The sequence below is a fragment of the Fopius arisanus genome, unplaced genomic scaffold (assembly GCF_000806365.1).
Source record: "Fopius arisanus strain USDA-PBARC FA_bdor unplaced genomic scaffold, ASM80636v1 scaffold00030, whole genome shotgun sequence".
Taxonomy (NCBI): domain Eukaryota; kingdom Metazoa; phylum Arthropoda; class Insecta; order Hymenoptera; family Braconidae; genus Fopius; species Fopius arisanus.
Genome location: NW_011887769.1, coordinates 953,547 through 966,397, shown reverse-complemented (window position 1 = coordinate 966,397; position 12,851 = coordinate 953,547). Strand labels below are relative to the sequence as shown.

The following is a 12,851-nucleotide window of genomic DNA, read 5'->3' as shown; positions in this document are numbered from 1 at the left end:
GGGGGAGATTTTATTCAAAGTGTGTCAAATCGAAGGAATACTTAAACTTTTGAACATTATTTTTATTCATTCAGTACGTATTGTATCAACGCGAGGAAAAATGATTCTCTTTCAAGTGGAAAAAACAGAAGACACGACTTGATTGAAAATAATCTAATTATTTCGACCTCACTTTTATTGAATAAAAAGACCTCCTGCTGGTTTAACCTCCGCAGTCTTCAGTTGACGTATCAAATAAGAAGAATTTTTCATAATCTTAATGCTTTTTTAACTTTTAAAAATGGAAAACGTTGCAGTAACGACCAATCCATTTTTAAAATAACTCTAGATTGTACACACATAACTCGGGGTTATGCTTGAATTTTCTACAACGCAATTGAAATAAGGATAAATGGATTTATATATATAAAAAAAGAACAAGACAGAGGAAAAAAAAAAATACCATCCTGATTTCGAGCGTATTCGAGCGGGTCCTCATTACTTCATCCCCTTCTCAATCCATTTAATAATAATGTGTATACATGTCCGCCCACTTTATTTATTTTTGTGTAGTATGTGTCCTCAATTCGACAAAAAAAAAACCCCACAGATTCGTTTATTTCTCTCAATTTTATACCCCGAATCGTGAGTTAATTGTCATTCACTCCTTCAGTTAATTCTCTTCGTGTTGCTCTAATTACCAGCGGTCCAGTAGTTTGAACTGTAGCCAGGCTTAGCCTGCGCCTTGTTCTGGGAACTAGCGTTCGATCTCTGTCCAGAACTGCTACCACCGTCCTGATGAAGTGGCTGATGCAGCTGGTGTGGCATCGTGGAGATGAATAAATGTGGACCACCATAACCACCCGGTATACCAGCACTCTGACTACCCGTCAATCCAAATGGTGGAGGCGTTGCCGAATGGAAAGCCTGTTTGTCATACGACTGATACCAGACAACAGAGGACAAAAATGAAAACATTATTAAAACTCTCAATCTCTTTAATCTAATATCAATAGCGAAGAGTAACAAGTAGCAGTTCGAGGGAAAATTATTAGGGAAATATCTCGGAATCTAAGAAAGATGGTATAATTTTCTCAGGACGTCTTTTACAGAATGGAATGAGAGCTATAGAAAAGGCATTTACAAAAATCTCGCTATCTCTCTTAGATTGAAAAATATTTATCGAGAACCTAGGGCCCAACTGAATAGACTTGTTATTCTAAATGTTCTCTTTACTACATTTGATGGAATTTAATGGATAGCACTCACATTGACTTTACTCAGTGCCACGTGACTTTTGGCGTACATATTGGCGCCAATATCAGTAGCAGAAGACGCCCCAGAGTTAGTATTCCCTGTGGACGATCCAGTCTTTCCAGTTTGAGTCCCAGTGTAACCACTGCCAGCCCCCTTGTAATCAGCTGTTGGTCCGGTATTGGCGAGTGTATCGTAGCTTCCTCCACCTCCATATCCAGAGCCATAGCTACCTGGTTTGGCATTGTAAGCCGCACTGTTCGTTCCAGCATTTCCGGCAGTAGCTATCTGCTGCAATTCATCACAAAGGGTCAAATTGAGATCATTTTCAATGACATTCAATACAATTTTCCATGAATAACTCTTAATCTACCGAAGATTGCGAGAGATAACTCACATAAGAACAGATTCCCTAATTTTTATTATGGTTTATTACTAGATATTGTTTTTAATTATCGATTCATCTCGAAAACCAATTTCCAACAAAAAAAGGTCTTCTCATATCTCTCCCGACATATTTTAAATCAATCAATATTCAATAAAATTCGAAATTGGTCGTATCTGATTTTACAACTTCAGCAATGAAACAATTTTCTTATCACTGTGAAATATCTGATGAATATTTTACATTGAAGAATAAATAATTGTATACAGATTCAATATGTGAATGCATTGGAGGCTTGACTCACTGGATAAATTGGAGGTCCACCATAAGCCTGAAAACTCCCGGGCATTATTCCACCACCATATGCAAAGTACGCATAGCCTGGAGGCAGTGTTGGATTCATCATTGGCTGCTGATGCTGCGACGCGGTCTAACAATAATTAATCAATAATTAAGATTTCCGTATTAATAAGCGTGCACTTTAACTCTTTCATTCACCAGTCATGATAATATCGAATTTAACCGTGGAATTGTCGTCTTCCTACGAATCAATCTGTTGCGTAAATTTCAATTTCCTATTCATCAGTGAAATTATTTAAACCAATATCAGTTATTTGTTCATATAAATAAAATCTTCAGTTGCACTTTCTCTCATTTTTCAGTGAGCAAAAAAAAAACACCACAGAGCCAATGATTCGGGAAATTTATTTAAAAAAAAGGATTTAATAGTTACAAATTTATAAATCAAGAACTTCCTAAATGCAATAAATCATGAATGATTCATTGAATAAATGCGTAAAAATCGATTCAATATTTTTCGATAGTCTAAAATTGACAAGGAAAATAAAGTTATTTGAAATGAAAAAAATTTTCGAAAAGTTTTCAATCACTCGAACTCAATATTTTTCGTAATAATCTGAGAATAAATCTAAGATAAAATCATGAAAAAACTTTTTTATAGTTGATTAATTTTCCGCGCAAAAATGGTCTTTGATGTTTTACCCCAAAATTCATAATTACTCAATAGATCTTCAATGGAACTAAAATCGCATAGATTTGGGCTTCATAGTTATTTGCTGTATTAATTTACCTGCTGTGACATGGTAGAAGGCACAGGCGATGCGTTGCTGTCGTTCCTTGCAAACCTTCCATCGCTCATACTAGTGTAGGCACCCTGAACACCTTGAACCCCCTGAACTCCTTGAACACCGGACAGGGCGTCACTTCGTCCACCTCCAAGGCTCGTAGCTGGACCAGTCGTCTGATAGCCGAGTGCCGCGTCATAGTAACCAGTAGTTGGCTGCACGTTAGTCAGGAAGGCCAAACACAAAACTACATGCATACACTGTGTACTCCAAAATACGTAGAAGGGCTCTAACTAATGAAGAATCTATTCGACCCACAGGACAAAAGAGAGGAAAGAGAAAGAAAGAGAGGGAAAGAAAGAGAATCGTTTGCCTTCGTACAACAACACTTTACGATTAACAAAACGTATTCAATCTACTCGTCCTCTTAAAAAATAAGAAACGTTCCATATCCCAATAATAATCCCTGAGAATAATTCCAGAACCATAAGTGCTCTAAGACTACTTGCCACGTAAAAACACTGAGAATCTTAATGTGCGATAACTTATAAATCATTTTATCGAACAAATATGACCATTCGAGCTGCTACCAAGCACCACTTCCATCTCAATTTCAGGTAAACCGCACATCACTAAATAATTTCATTCTCGTTGCATTCATTGAAATAATTACTTCGTAATAATCGTGCTAAAATTTTTTTTGAGGGTAATCTGACCATTAGGATTATATTCCACTGAGGAAAATAATTTGCAATTCAATACTTCTCGTATTTCTTGATTCAGCTTTAACTTTAGGCAACAATCGATTTGAGGTGAAAACAACGAAGATCGTTTTTGTAGTTGATTAAATTTCAGTGAAAAACAATTCCTTGATATTTTTTTCTGACCATCACCATTTTTTTTCATATAAATCGATGTCTGAACCAATTAAAATTCTACTTTTACGACTTCATCATTTTACTACTGGCATGATTCTAAAAGTGTGTTTGTGTTAATTATTCAAAAAAGTAGAGTTTCGCTAATCAAATAACAGCTGTAATTTTACACTTTAAAATCCGCTAATTACGGGACTTATTCAAATATTGAATACAACAATTAACCGAATGGAAAATCAAGATTGCGAAATGATTTGCATACTTTATTTGCCGGTCAGATTACCCTATCCTTATCGCAAATAATAGAAAATGTAACAGAAATATATCAAAGAGTGAGCGCATTATTTCCGCCATTAGTGAATAGCTCGTGAAAAATAATGCGTCCATCCATCTAAAGAAAAATACATATTTGTGAAGATGGGGTTGAGTTGACTAACCATGTGGGGTATTCTCTGCTGCATGAGCTGGAGATCCTCGAAACTGTACATGGGCTGTTGGAAGGCATAAGGTACACCTTGTCCCATAATATACTGATGGCCCAGCATCGGCGTCATACTGCTAGCAGCACCTGCTCCACTTCCTGTTATGCTTCCAGTCCCGCTGGCACCTGACACTGCACTGCCACTGGATGTGCTTTTTGGCACTGCTGGAGAGGCAGATTGTTATTTATTGTTACTAGATTGATAGTAATCGACAATGAAGAAGTAAAACATCAGACTCATTCCACAGTGGAAAAATCATGCCATCTCTATTACATTCATAAATATTCCTCAAAGATTCGTCTGGGGAACAAGCGGACTGAATATTGTTATTTTTTATCTCCTTCTCAGTCATTTGTATTAGTCATAAAACTTTCGCTTGACAAATATTTTTTAAGACAGTTATTTTACAAAATATTTATCAAGCGAAAATTTAATTGATGACTGACTATTGATTAATTTATAACATGAAATCGCCCTCGATTTCGCTCTCGAAATTTCGAAAAGACTGGGAAATAAATTCTTCAAATCACTCACCATTTGAACTAGTCACTTTAGTTTGTGAGCTATTGACAGAGGCTGATGAAAGACCCAAGGATGGCGCACTGGTTGTCGCCAGGGACCCACTGCTCGTCGTTGCATTGTTATCATACTGCGAATCCTTGCTCGAGCCACTGTTCAATTTTGTGTGATTGTGTGAAGTCGCTTGGGGCTGAGTACTGTAATTTCCGTAACCACCGCCGTATACCTGCGACCACAGAAATTCCGCGCATCATTGTTATTACTTCGCACTCGTGAATAATAAATTTTTTTTATGTATTTATATATCCGTTGCAAGCCTACACTTCTTTTCCATTTATTTTAATTATCGTTTTTTTCTCGTAGATACGTGAAGAAATACTGCGAATTATAGGTTGTCAGCTCGATAACGGCAAGCAATAATAACAAAAACTAAAAGCGTGGTTTTTAAATATTGTCTAAATATTTTCTATTTGTATTTGAATTCTTGAATTGAATGACAATATTTCAATACAAACAGCATTTTCTTGTTAAACTGTCGATTTCTCGAAACTATGAATACCGCGTATACGAAAAAAGAACTTTTGTAACAAAATTGGTAAATGCCCAATAGAAGGAAAATCTATAATAAAATAAATTTGATGAGTCAATAACTTTATCAGAGCCCGGTAAAAAGAGATTAATGGAATTAGAAAATCGAGAGAGAGAATAAAAAAAAACGTAAACTCACAGAATGTGCACTTTGATAAGCACTGCTGCTACCCTGAGTGATCGGTGAAGTGAAAGTAGTACCAGACGTTTGATAGGCCTGTGGAGTGCTCTGAAAGCTCGAAGAGCTCTGATAGCTAGTCCCCTGATAACTGTTATTGGATCCAGCATTAGTAGATTGCGGTGTAGATTGATACTGCCCAGTAGTTGTAGGTACAAAGCTGTTGGACTGGTACACCTGATTGGAGCTAGCGGCCTGATTATATCCAGAAGCACTCGATGATGACGGAGCAGCTGGTGAAGCCTGACTGAATGTCGATGGATTGGACTGAGGATACGCCGAAGTTCCACTGTAGCCAGACTGCGTTGTTGTGGTGGTGTAATTATTGCTTCCACCAGTTGAAGATGGATAAGACTGCGCAGACTGAGTACCACTGGACGAGTAATTATAACTCGGTGGATTCGATGACTGATAAGAATTCTTCTGTGAATACGTCGTGGTAGCAGATCCACTGTTGCCATACCCAACACTTGGATTATTCGGCGATGGAACAATCTGGGACGATGCATTATAACTGCTCTGTTGTGCTGTATCAATGTCCAGTGAATTGGAATTAGTTGTTGAATTAACACCGGACGATGTAACACTGGAAGTAACATCAATCCCCGAGATACTAGTAGCTGACGAGTTATACTTATCAGTGGTTGTGCTGTCAATATTCCCAGTATCACTTCCAAACTCCATATTTCCAAATTGCACGTCTAGGAAGTCTATACTACTATTAACATCCCCAGGCATTTCAACAGCACTCGATGGAATTTTCGAGGGTGGAGGAACACGTGGCCGTTGTTTAGCTGGCCTCTGAGATTGGCTGGTTATTCCGATTGAGGTGAATGCAGAGGGGGTTTTGTAGTTTTCAGATGACTGTTGAGTCAATTGGGTGAGATACTGGCTTTGGGCAGCAGTGAGAACACCACCGCCCACAGTGCTAGCTTGGGACATCTGTAATTGGGGCATTCCTAGGACTTGTGGTTGTTGCTGTTGTGCCTGGCTCTGGGGCTGGAGGAGAGGGGCCTGTTGCTGATGAAGTGGTGTTTCTGTGAGCTTGGGCTCCTCCGTGATGCCAAGGTTGGGTTGCTGAATGGATTGAGAAACCAGAGGCTGCTCCACTTTGATCTCCTCAGTGGGATGATCACCCATTGCTGTACTGGGGGTGAAAACCTTGGTGTCAGCAAGGGAGCCAGTGTACTCTTCTGCCTCCCAGTCCTCTGATGGCTCCAGATTGCTCCAGGGATCGATCTTTGGCTCCTGGGTACTCTGCTGCTGCTCCTCACTGCCTGTCCAGGTGTCAATTGGACGGTTGAAACTGTGGGCAGCTGAGGATGATGCCGAATCCCCTCGGTTGGCAAAGGTACGTGGCCCGAGGCCTCGTCCACCACCACGACCACCACGACCTGATCTTCCTGGTCCACCTCTACCACCTCGTCTACCACCACTGTAACCACCCTCACGCACATTATCCTCCATGTTGCGCTCGTTCTCCTTGTTCTCACGTCCACGCCAGCCACGATTGTCGTGATTGGCACGACCCCTCAGGCGTGGAGGACCTCCACCTCGCTGATTACGCCGCTCCTCCCAGTCAGTTGTCTCCTCGTGATCGGTTGGCTGATCCGTCGTGGGCTTTGAACCACCTGGCTGGCGGGCTTTCTTCTTCTTCACTTCCCACTCCGCCGACACACCCTCCAGCAGGTCATTCACAGCACGATCAAAGTCCCAGTCACTGTCGTGGAGGGCCATTATCACTTGGTCCTCCGTACGACGAGTTACCTCCATCGCTTGCTTTATCCGTTCTTTCACCGCTGGATCCTCGCTCACCCCCGATCGAGTGTCGATTATTTGTGCATGCTTCGATTGATCCTTTGACTGGGGACAATTGTAGAGGTTTAGGGGTACAACGTCATGCTTTTCTGTTGTTAAAGTTTTCAATTGGTAGGGCGTGAAAAATTTTTGAATTCCCTTTTAATAGATGCATTATTGAAATTAGTTGAACCTACGGATTTTGGAGAAAAAAATGTTGACAAACTGCAATTGCAATCGCAATCCCTAAGGATTTTTACATATATATTCGAAAGAATTTTATTGCCCCTTCAATTTTTGGAAAAACTGATGTTTACAGGAGAAGTGTCTCGATTTATAAATGATTCACGACGAATGACGTTTAAAGTCACAGAAGATGTAAAACTATCAGCGTTACATCCTTAGTCAACAGTTTGACGGATATTTAAAGAGATAGTTCGAATCGAGTAAAACTGTCATTGATTAAAATGTAAAACTACAATTTACAATTCTTCGCACATTGATTTTGAGAAAATTGAAAAGCAAATATAACCCCAAAACAGAGAAATCTTAATCCACAATGAAACAGCCAATATTTACCTGTCCTTTGTCATGCTTAGCAGTGTCTGTGATCTTCGAATGATGCTGATCTGATTTACCATGTTGCTGAGATGATTTACTCTTGTTGGAGCCTCTCCCACCGGAGGACACCAACGATTTGTTGTCGGAACTCATGATTCAAGTTTATTTCCGCCGGTCAGGTTGTGACGAAAATGGCTATTTTCCCCTGCAGACCTTAACTAAATCACCCCCTCAGGCCTATCACACCTATGTACACTTGCTATTTACAATCTGTGAACACAAACAACATCCATAAGTCCCCTCAACTCAGTCCCCAACATGCGACACCACCTGATAATCCCCTGGTGTCCACAACAAACCGTCATCTAAAATTCCCAATAAAAATCCATCTAAGGACTGATTCCCACCCATAAACTAACAAAGAACCCCGAACCATCATCAAACTTCCAAAACTTCGAGAACCCCAAGAAATATCTATTCCAAAAAAATCTATCATTTCCACGTGGCCAATCCCCCCCAATCATCAATTTGTCATTTACCCCCCAAAACCCCCTATTAACCTTCACCCCCCGACTCCCACCCCGAAAATTTCCCTGACCATCTCACCTCAGCTGGACTGACTCTCCCCTCCGCCCCAGGCCAAAAATCCCGAAAAGAAGAAAATAAAACCTCAAAACAACCCAACGAATTACCCCCGAAACAATCAACTCGCGATGTCTCAGCTCTCGACCATGTGCACGACGGACGCCATTTGTGGGTAATATATATTTTTTCCCCAAGGAAGAAAAAAAAAGGAGAACCCATGGTGGGGATAAAGAGACAGAGACTGGAGACCTTGTCAGGCTCGAAGATTTCCAAGGCTGGCCAGCACATGAGTAAAAACATGAACAATATTATTTACCCGGGGTTGTGTACCGAGGGTCGAGCAAGCGCTAGATTATCGCCAGAAGAATGGCGGATTTGAGGCTGAATTTATTCGCACCGAACACCCACGTTTTTCCCATCCACCTCCGGTCCCCCTCGCCGTTGCTCCGATAAAACCGATATTTTTCCAACGTTATGATGGTTTTACGAGTTGCCCCCCTGGTGGAGGGGAGGGAGTTATGATTTACCTGCTCCGGCGTTGTTAACGACTAACGATTGAAAAAAGATAAATAAAAACAACGTATTTAGTCATCCCCCCGTTGTACCTCGGTTTAGTGCGCTCAAAACGCAGCTAGTGTCACGTGACCAACGTGTACCCCCGGCGTTCCCCGTCTGCCCCTTTTCCTTGTAACAATCGAGAGAGCGACGCTACACTTGGATTTTTCACTGATCATTACCCCTCCCCCCCTGTATGGATCGACAATTATTCACTCTTCACGCACCAAAATCGAGGAATAACTCGATCCCACAAGTTCTCTTCGCATCTGTACTCACGGATTATTCGTTCTCCCTTGTTTTTTTTTTAATGTATTTTTCAATTACAATCTCACCTGAAACGTCGACGACTCGGCGTTTATTGGGTGATACTTCACACCGACGAACCACAGGGGGACAACCTATTGGGGACTAGGGTCCCTAGGATTTTTCCAGTTATAATTGGGCTCCTTAGACTGGTTGCCATGTTTTCCTATTTCTCGCGGGTATTTGAATGTACATCTGTCGGGATTCTAGAATTAAGGGAGAATTAAGAAAATTCAAGTAATTTTAATTTCCATTAAGTCGAGTGTTCTACCGAAGGATTAATTCAATAAAAGGAATCGTTGGGTAATTGATATGTTTGTTTGAAACTTACTCGAAATCTGTGGCTTTTGTGATCCGCTGAACGCCACCTTGTAAATAAAAATGCCCGAATGAAAAATCCCCAGAGAATGTGACGAACATTATCACTAGGATTTTGGACGAACCTTGAGAACCTGCCTTAGAATCGGAGAATTTTTTCAATTTTCTTTTTTTTCACGGTTAGGACGAGTTTTGGTTAACCTCTGGGTGAATAGCAAGTCTCTGGAAGAGCTAGAGCCTTTGGTTGATAATCATCAATTTTGTGTCTAATTAGGAAATTTTTTGGTTGGAGTCATGCCACGATTTCCACTTCATCCAGCTTCTGGAACTGGAGTTTATACTCAATGGCATGATAAAGTCATTAGGTTGGCGCGATATGGCTGTGCAAACCGGCCGTTCTTTCATATTGTTATCATGAACGTAAGTTATGATTTGTTCAGTTCTTTGAATAATTACTGCAGTGGTAAACTGTTAATGATTTTTTGTCTGACTCACGTACCAGATTCTGAATTCCTCGTTGACCCAATTCCATTTTTTTCTGTTGACTTTATTCATTTTCTACAGGAAAACTGTTGATTAACTGAGGATTAATTATTTGATTGTGTACAGCCGAAAGTCGAGCAAAGGAAACCTCCAATAGAGCAGCTGGGAACATACGATCCCAGCCCAAATCAATTCAACGAGAAATTGGTGTCCCTCAACACTGAGAGGCTGCTGTTCTGGCTGGGGCAGAAGAATGTCACTGTCAGTGAAAATGTCGAGGAGCTCCTGGGACTGTCTGGATTTCTACCCATTCATCCTAGGACCTTCATTAAAGCCTGGAGAAGCAGAAGAAAAAATGACGAGGAAGCTGCCAAGGCTAAACTCGAGGAGGAGCAGAAGGCACAAGAGCAGACAAACTGATCATCTTGCTGACTATTTTGTAAATAGAATTATCGAATAAGGAATACTTTACAGAACTATTAATTCCTCGTCTTTTTCTGCACCTCATAATCATTGATTTTCACTTTCAAGAAAAATATACCGAAACTACAGAAAAGACTATTGATTAACCCCATTGGTATTAAAATTTAGTTAGATATTAGGCGCAGGGGAATCTGAGTAGATCAATTTAATAAAAGCAGTTGCAAGGATAATTGATATTTATTAGGAAAAATGAATAATAGAAAAAATAGAAAAAGAAAAGGGTAATTCTTCAAGATTTACTTAAATGTGGGGGCTAGAGACATCGTTACAAGTTAAATTAATGATAGGAATTTCAAATTGACGACCGCAATTATATTAAATTTAAAAAATATTCCCCAGGTGAGGCTCGAACTCACAACCCCGGCATTGCTCACGTAATTACTGTCTTATAAGTACCGTGCGCTAACCAATTGCGCCACTGGGGAGAAGTAGCCTGGAGAATATCCATTATTTCTCACTTGATGTCTACCCCCACTCTTTTTATCACAAACTTCTTCACTCGTTCTATTTGCAACTAGAAAAATAGATTTAATTGGTATCTGGAGTAGGTACATCAGTCTAGGGTTTGTAGGTGTTGACAGCGGTGCAGAGATCACCCCAGAGGCTCTCCAGCTCGTCTTTCTTCAGTCCTTTCTTGCAGAAATCCTCGAGAAGATCTTGGTTTCCTTTTATAAACTCTAGAGAAATAAAAAAAAAATGTATCGACTACATAGAGTTTTGCAAAAGATTATTCACAATTTGTCAATTGTCTATCCAGGTCAATTAATCTCGACAATTATTTATAAAATGCTCTATTGGAGTTATCTCATTTAAACAGTCAGCTAATGAATTTAATTAAGGTAACGTACCATCGTCAATTGCATCGATAACGAAACTGTGATCAATCGTTCTTGTCTTCTGGTTCAAGACCGTTGTCCATAAAAAATTGACATATTGTCTCGTTGCCGATGATGGAGAGTGAATATAAATGGTGTAGCCACCGGTTCCACACTTCTCAATCGTTATGAATTCTTGCTGATTCAATTTGTCCAGAATTTTCTGGCGGACGATGCATTGATCGTTGTATTCGCTAAAAGCTGTAAAAATATGAGAAATAATAAAATTAATAGTATGCGTTCCTTATTTCTGAAGTAAGTCAATTTGAAACAGATTAAAATTTTTTTCAAATCGTGAACGCTCACCTGACATCAAATAGGTCATTTTCTTAACTTTCGTGAACTCCGTAACCCAGGGAGTAATTTCCTGCAGATGACAGTCGACGACCTTCACGAAACGACACGTGATATCGAGGATCTCATTGTCCACTCCGTCCTGATGAGTATTCCACAATAATTTAAATTATTGGAAAACAGTTTAATAAAGAGTCTCTCACCTTCAAATCCACAGTCAAATCTAAATTAAATTTCAGAACTTTCATAATGACTTTGGAGGTGTAGTGCCATACGTTGTCTCTCAGCCACTTTTTGTCGACATCCTGAAAAGTTATTCCAGTGGCTTGTTGAGTGGCATCCACCAATCTGACTATAAATCGGTCCTCATCGCTGGATTTTTTTGGCAGGTCTTTCTGAGGGGACTCATTCGATAATCTCTCTCGAATACTGAAATTTCATCGATTTTACCTTTAATTTGCACCCCTTGTTTGTTCTCCAAGGATCAAAATGTATTTTATTCCTCAAGATAATTTTCAGCCTTCTCTTAATTTTTAAACCCGTCCAGCTATTCATTACGAATTATAGGTAATTGAAAATTCATAAAAAAACTCACTCATCATCTAAATTTAATTTCTTATGTCTATTAAGTGAGCTGTTCTGCTGAAATGTATCCCTCAATTCCAGAACTCGTTTTATCAATTCGTCCTTTTTCTCTCTCAATTTCTGCAGCTCAGCGTCGTCCTTCATCTCGGAAAACACTTCGATTGTTTACTGAATTTTTAGTTGAATGCAAAGAGCAAAGAGGATTGACTGAAGTAGAGGCTTAGTTCTGGGGGTTTGAGTGACCCCACCGGTATCGTAGTACCTCACCCCAAGGGAGAGAGAGCGCCACACGCAATGCTGGGGTGTTGAGGTATGATACAGGTAGGTATTGCCAAGCTTTGATATTGCCGACACCAAAACAAAGCGCTGTATAACGCCTTCTCCTCATGTGCGTTTCGTCCCCACAATTCAGCGATTTCTGGAGTTTACATTTGAATGCCAGTCGAGTCGTTTGATTTTTTTTCTTTCAAATTGACATAAAAAAAAGAGGTATGGCATAAAAATTATCAACAAAAGCATAAATGAACAATGGGTATATGATTATTTCAATACGAGAGATTCTTCCCCAGTATTGACTATTTTTTGATAAATCAAGTAATTAGAGTGAAACTCTTTCCACGTCACCCAAGAGGTAGAGTACTTGACGCGTTTTTTTTAACGTGGT

The 12,851-nt window shown here is 39.9% G+C and overlaps 3 protein-coding genes and 1 non-coding gene across 8 annotated transcripts; 1 reads left to right on the top strand and 3 right to left on the bottom strand.

Annotated features, from left to right (window-relative positions):
- Nucleotides 1-78: 78 nt before the first annotated feature.
- lig (lingerer) lies at nt 79-9,259 on the bottom strand. Of its 5 annotated transcripts, none has more exons than XM_011303045.1 (9): nt 9,179-9,259; nt 7,722-7,973; nt 5,307-7,208; nt 4,595-4,805; nt 4,016-4,224; nt 2,709-2,918; nt 1,923-2,048; nt 1,249-1,524; nt 79-921 (listed from the first exon to the last, which is right to left on the bottom strand). In XM_011303045.1, exons 2-9 carry the CDS (start codon nt 7,854-7,856, stop codon nt 673-675), a joined length of 3,318 nt encoding a protein of 1,105 aa, XP_011301347.1. In that variant the 5' UTR covers nt 7,857-7,973; nt 9,179-9,259; the 3' UTR covers nt 79-672. The 5 variants fall into 5 exon arrangements, with proteins under 5 accessions (XP_011301347.1, XP_011301351.1, XP_011301350.1 ...); XM_011303049.1 differs by having other exon boundaries at nt 2,709-2,879; XM_011303048.1 differs by lacking the exon at nt 9,179-9,259 and adding an exon at nt 8,894-9,084.
- Nucleotides 9,260-9,592: 333 nt separating this feature from the next.
- Nucleotides 9,593-10,433, top strand: mRpS16 (mitochondrial ribosomal protein S16). Its single transcript, XM_011303044.1, has 2 exons — nt 9,593-9,887; nt 10,077-10,433. The coding sequence occupies exons 1-2, from the start codon at nt 9,762-9,764 to the stop codon at nt 10,368-10,370; spliced, it is 420 nt and encodes a 139-aa protein (XP_011301346.1). The 5' UTR covers nt 9,593-9,761; the 3' UTR covers nt 10,371-10,433.
- A 222-nt stretch (nt 10,434-10,655) lies between these two features.
- Nucleotides 10,656-12,383, bottom strand: LOC105265515 (uncharacterized). Its single transcript, XM_011303041.1, has 5 exons — nt 12,198-12,383; nt 11,806-12,031; nt 11,615-11,744; nt 11,282-11,509; nt 10,656-11,110 (listed from the first exon to the last, which is right to left on the bottom strand). The coding sequence occupies exons 1-5, from the start codon at nt 12,329-12,331 to the stop codon at nt 10,992-10,994; spliced, it is 837 nt and encodes a 278-aa protein (XP_011301343.1). The 5' UTR covers nt 12,332-12,383; the 3' UTR covers nt 10,656-10,991.
- Nucleotides 10,765-10,858, bottom strand: TRNAI-UAU (transfer RNA isoleucine (anticodon UAU)). Its single transcript has 2 exons — nt 10,821-10,858; nt 10,765-10,800 (listed from the first exon to the last, which is right to left on the bottom strand). It is a non-coding gene; the product is annotated as a tRNA-Ile (tRNA).
- Nucleotides 12,384-12,851: the final 468 nt, after the last annotated feature.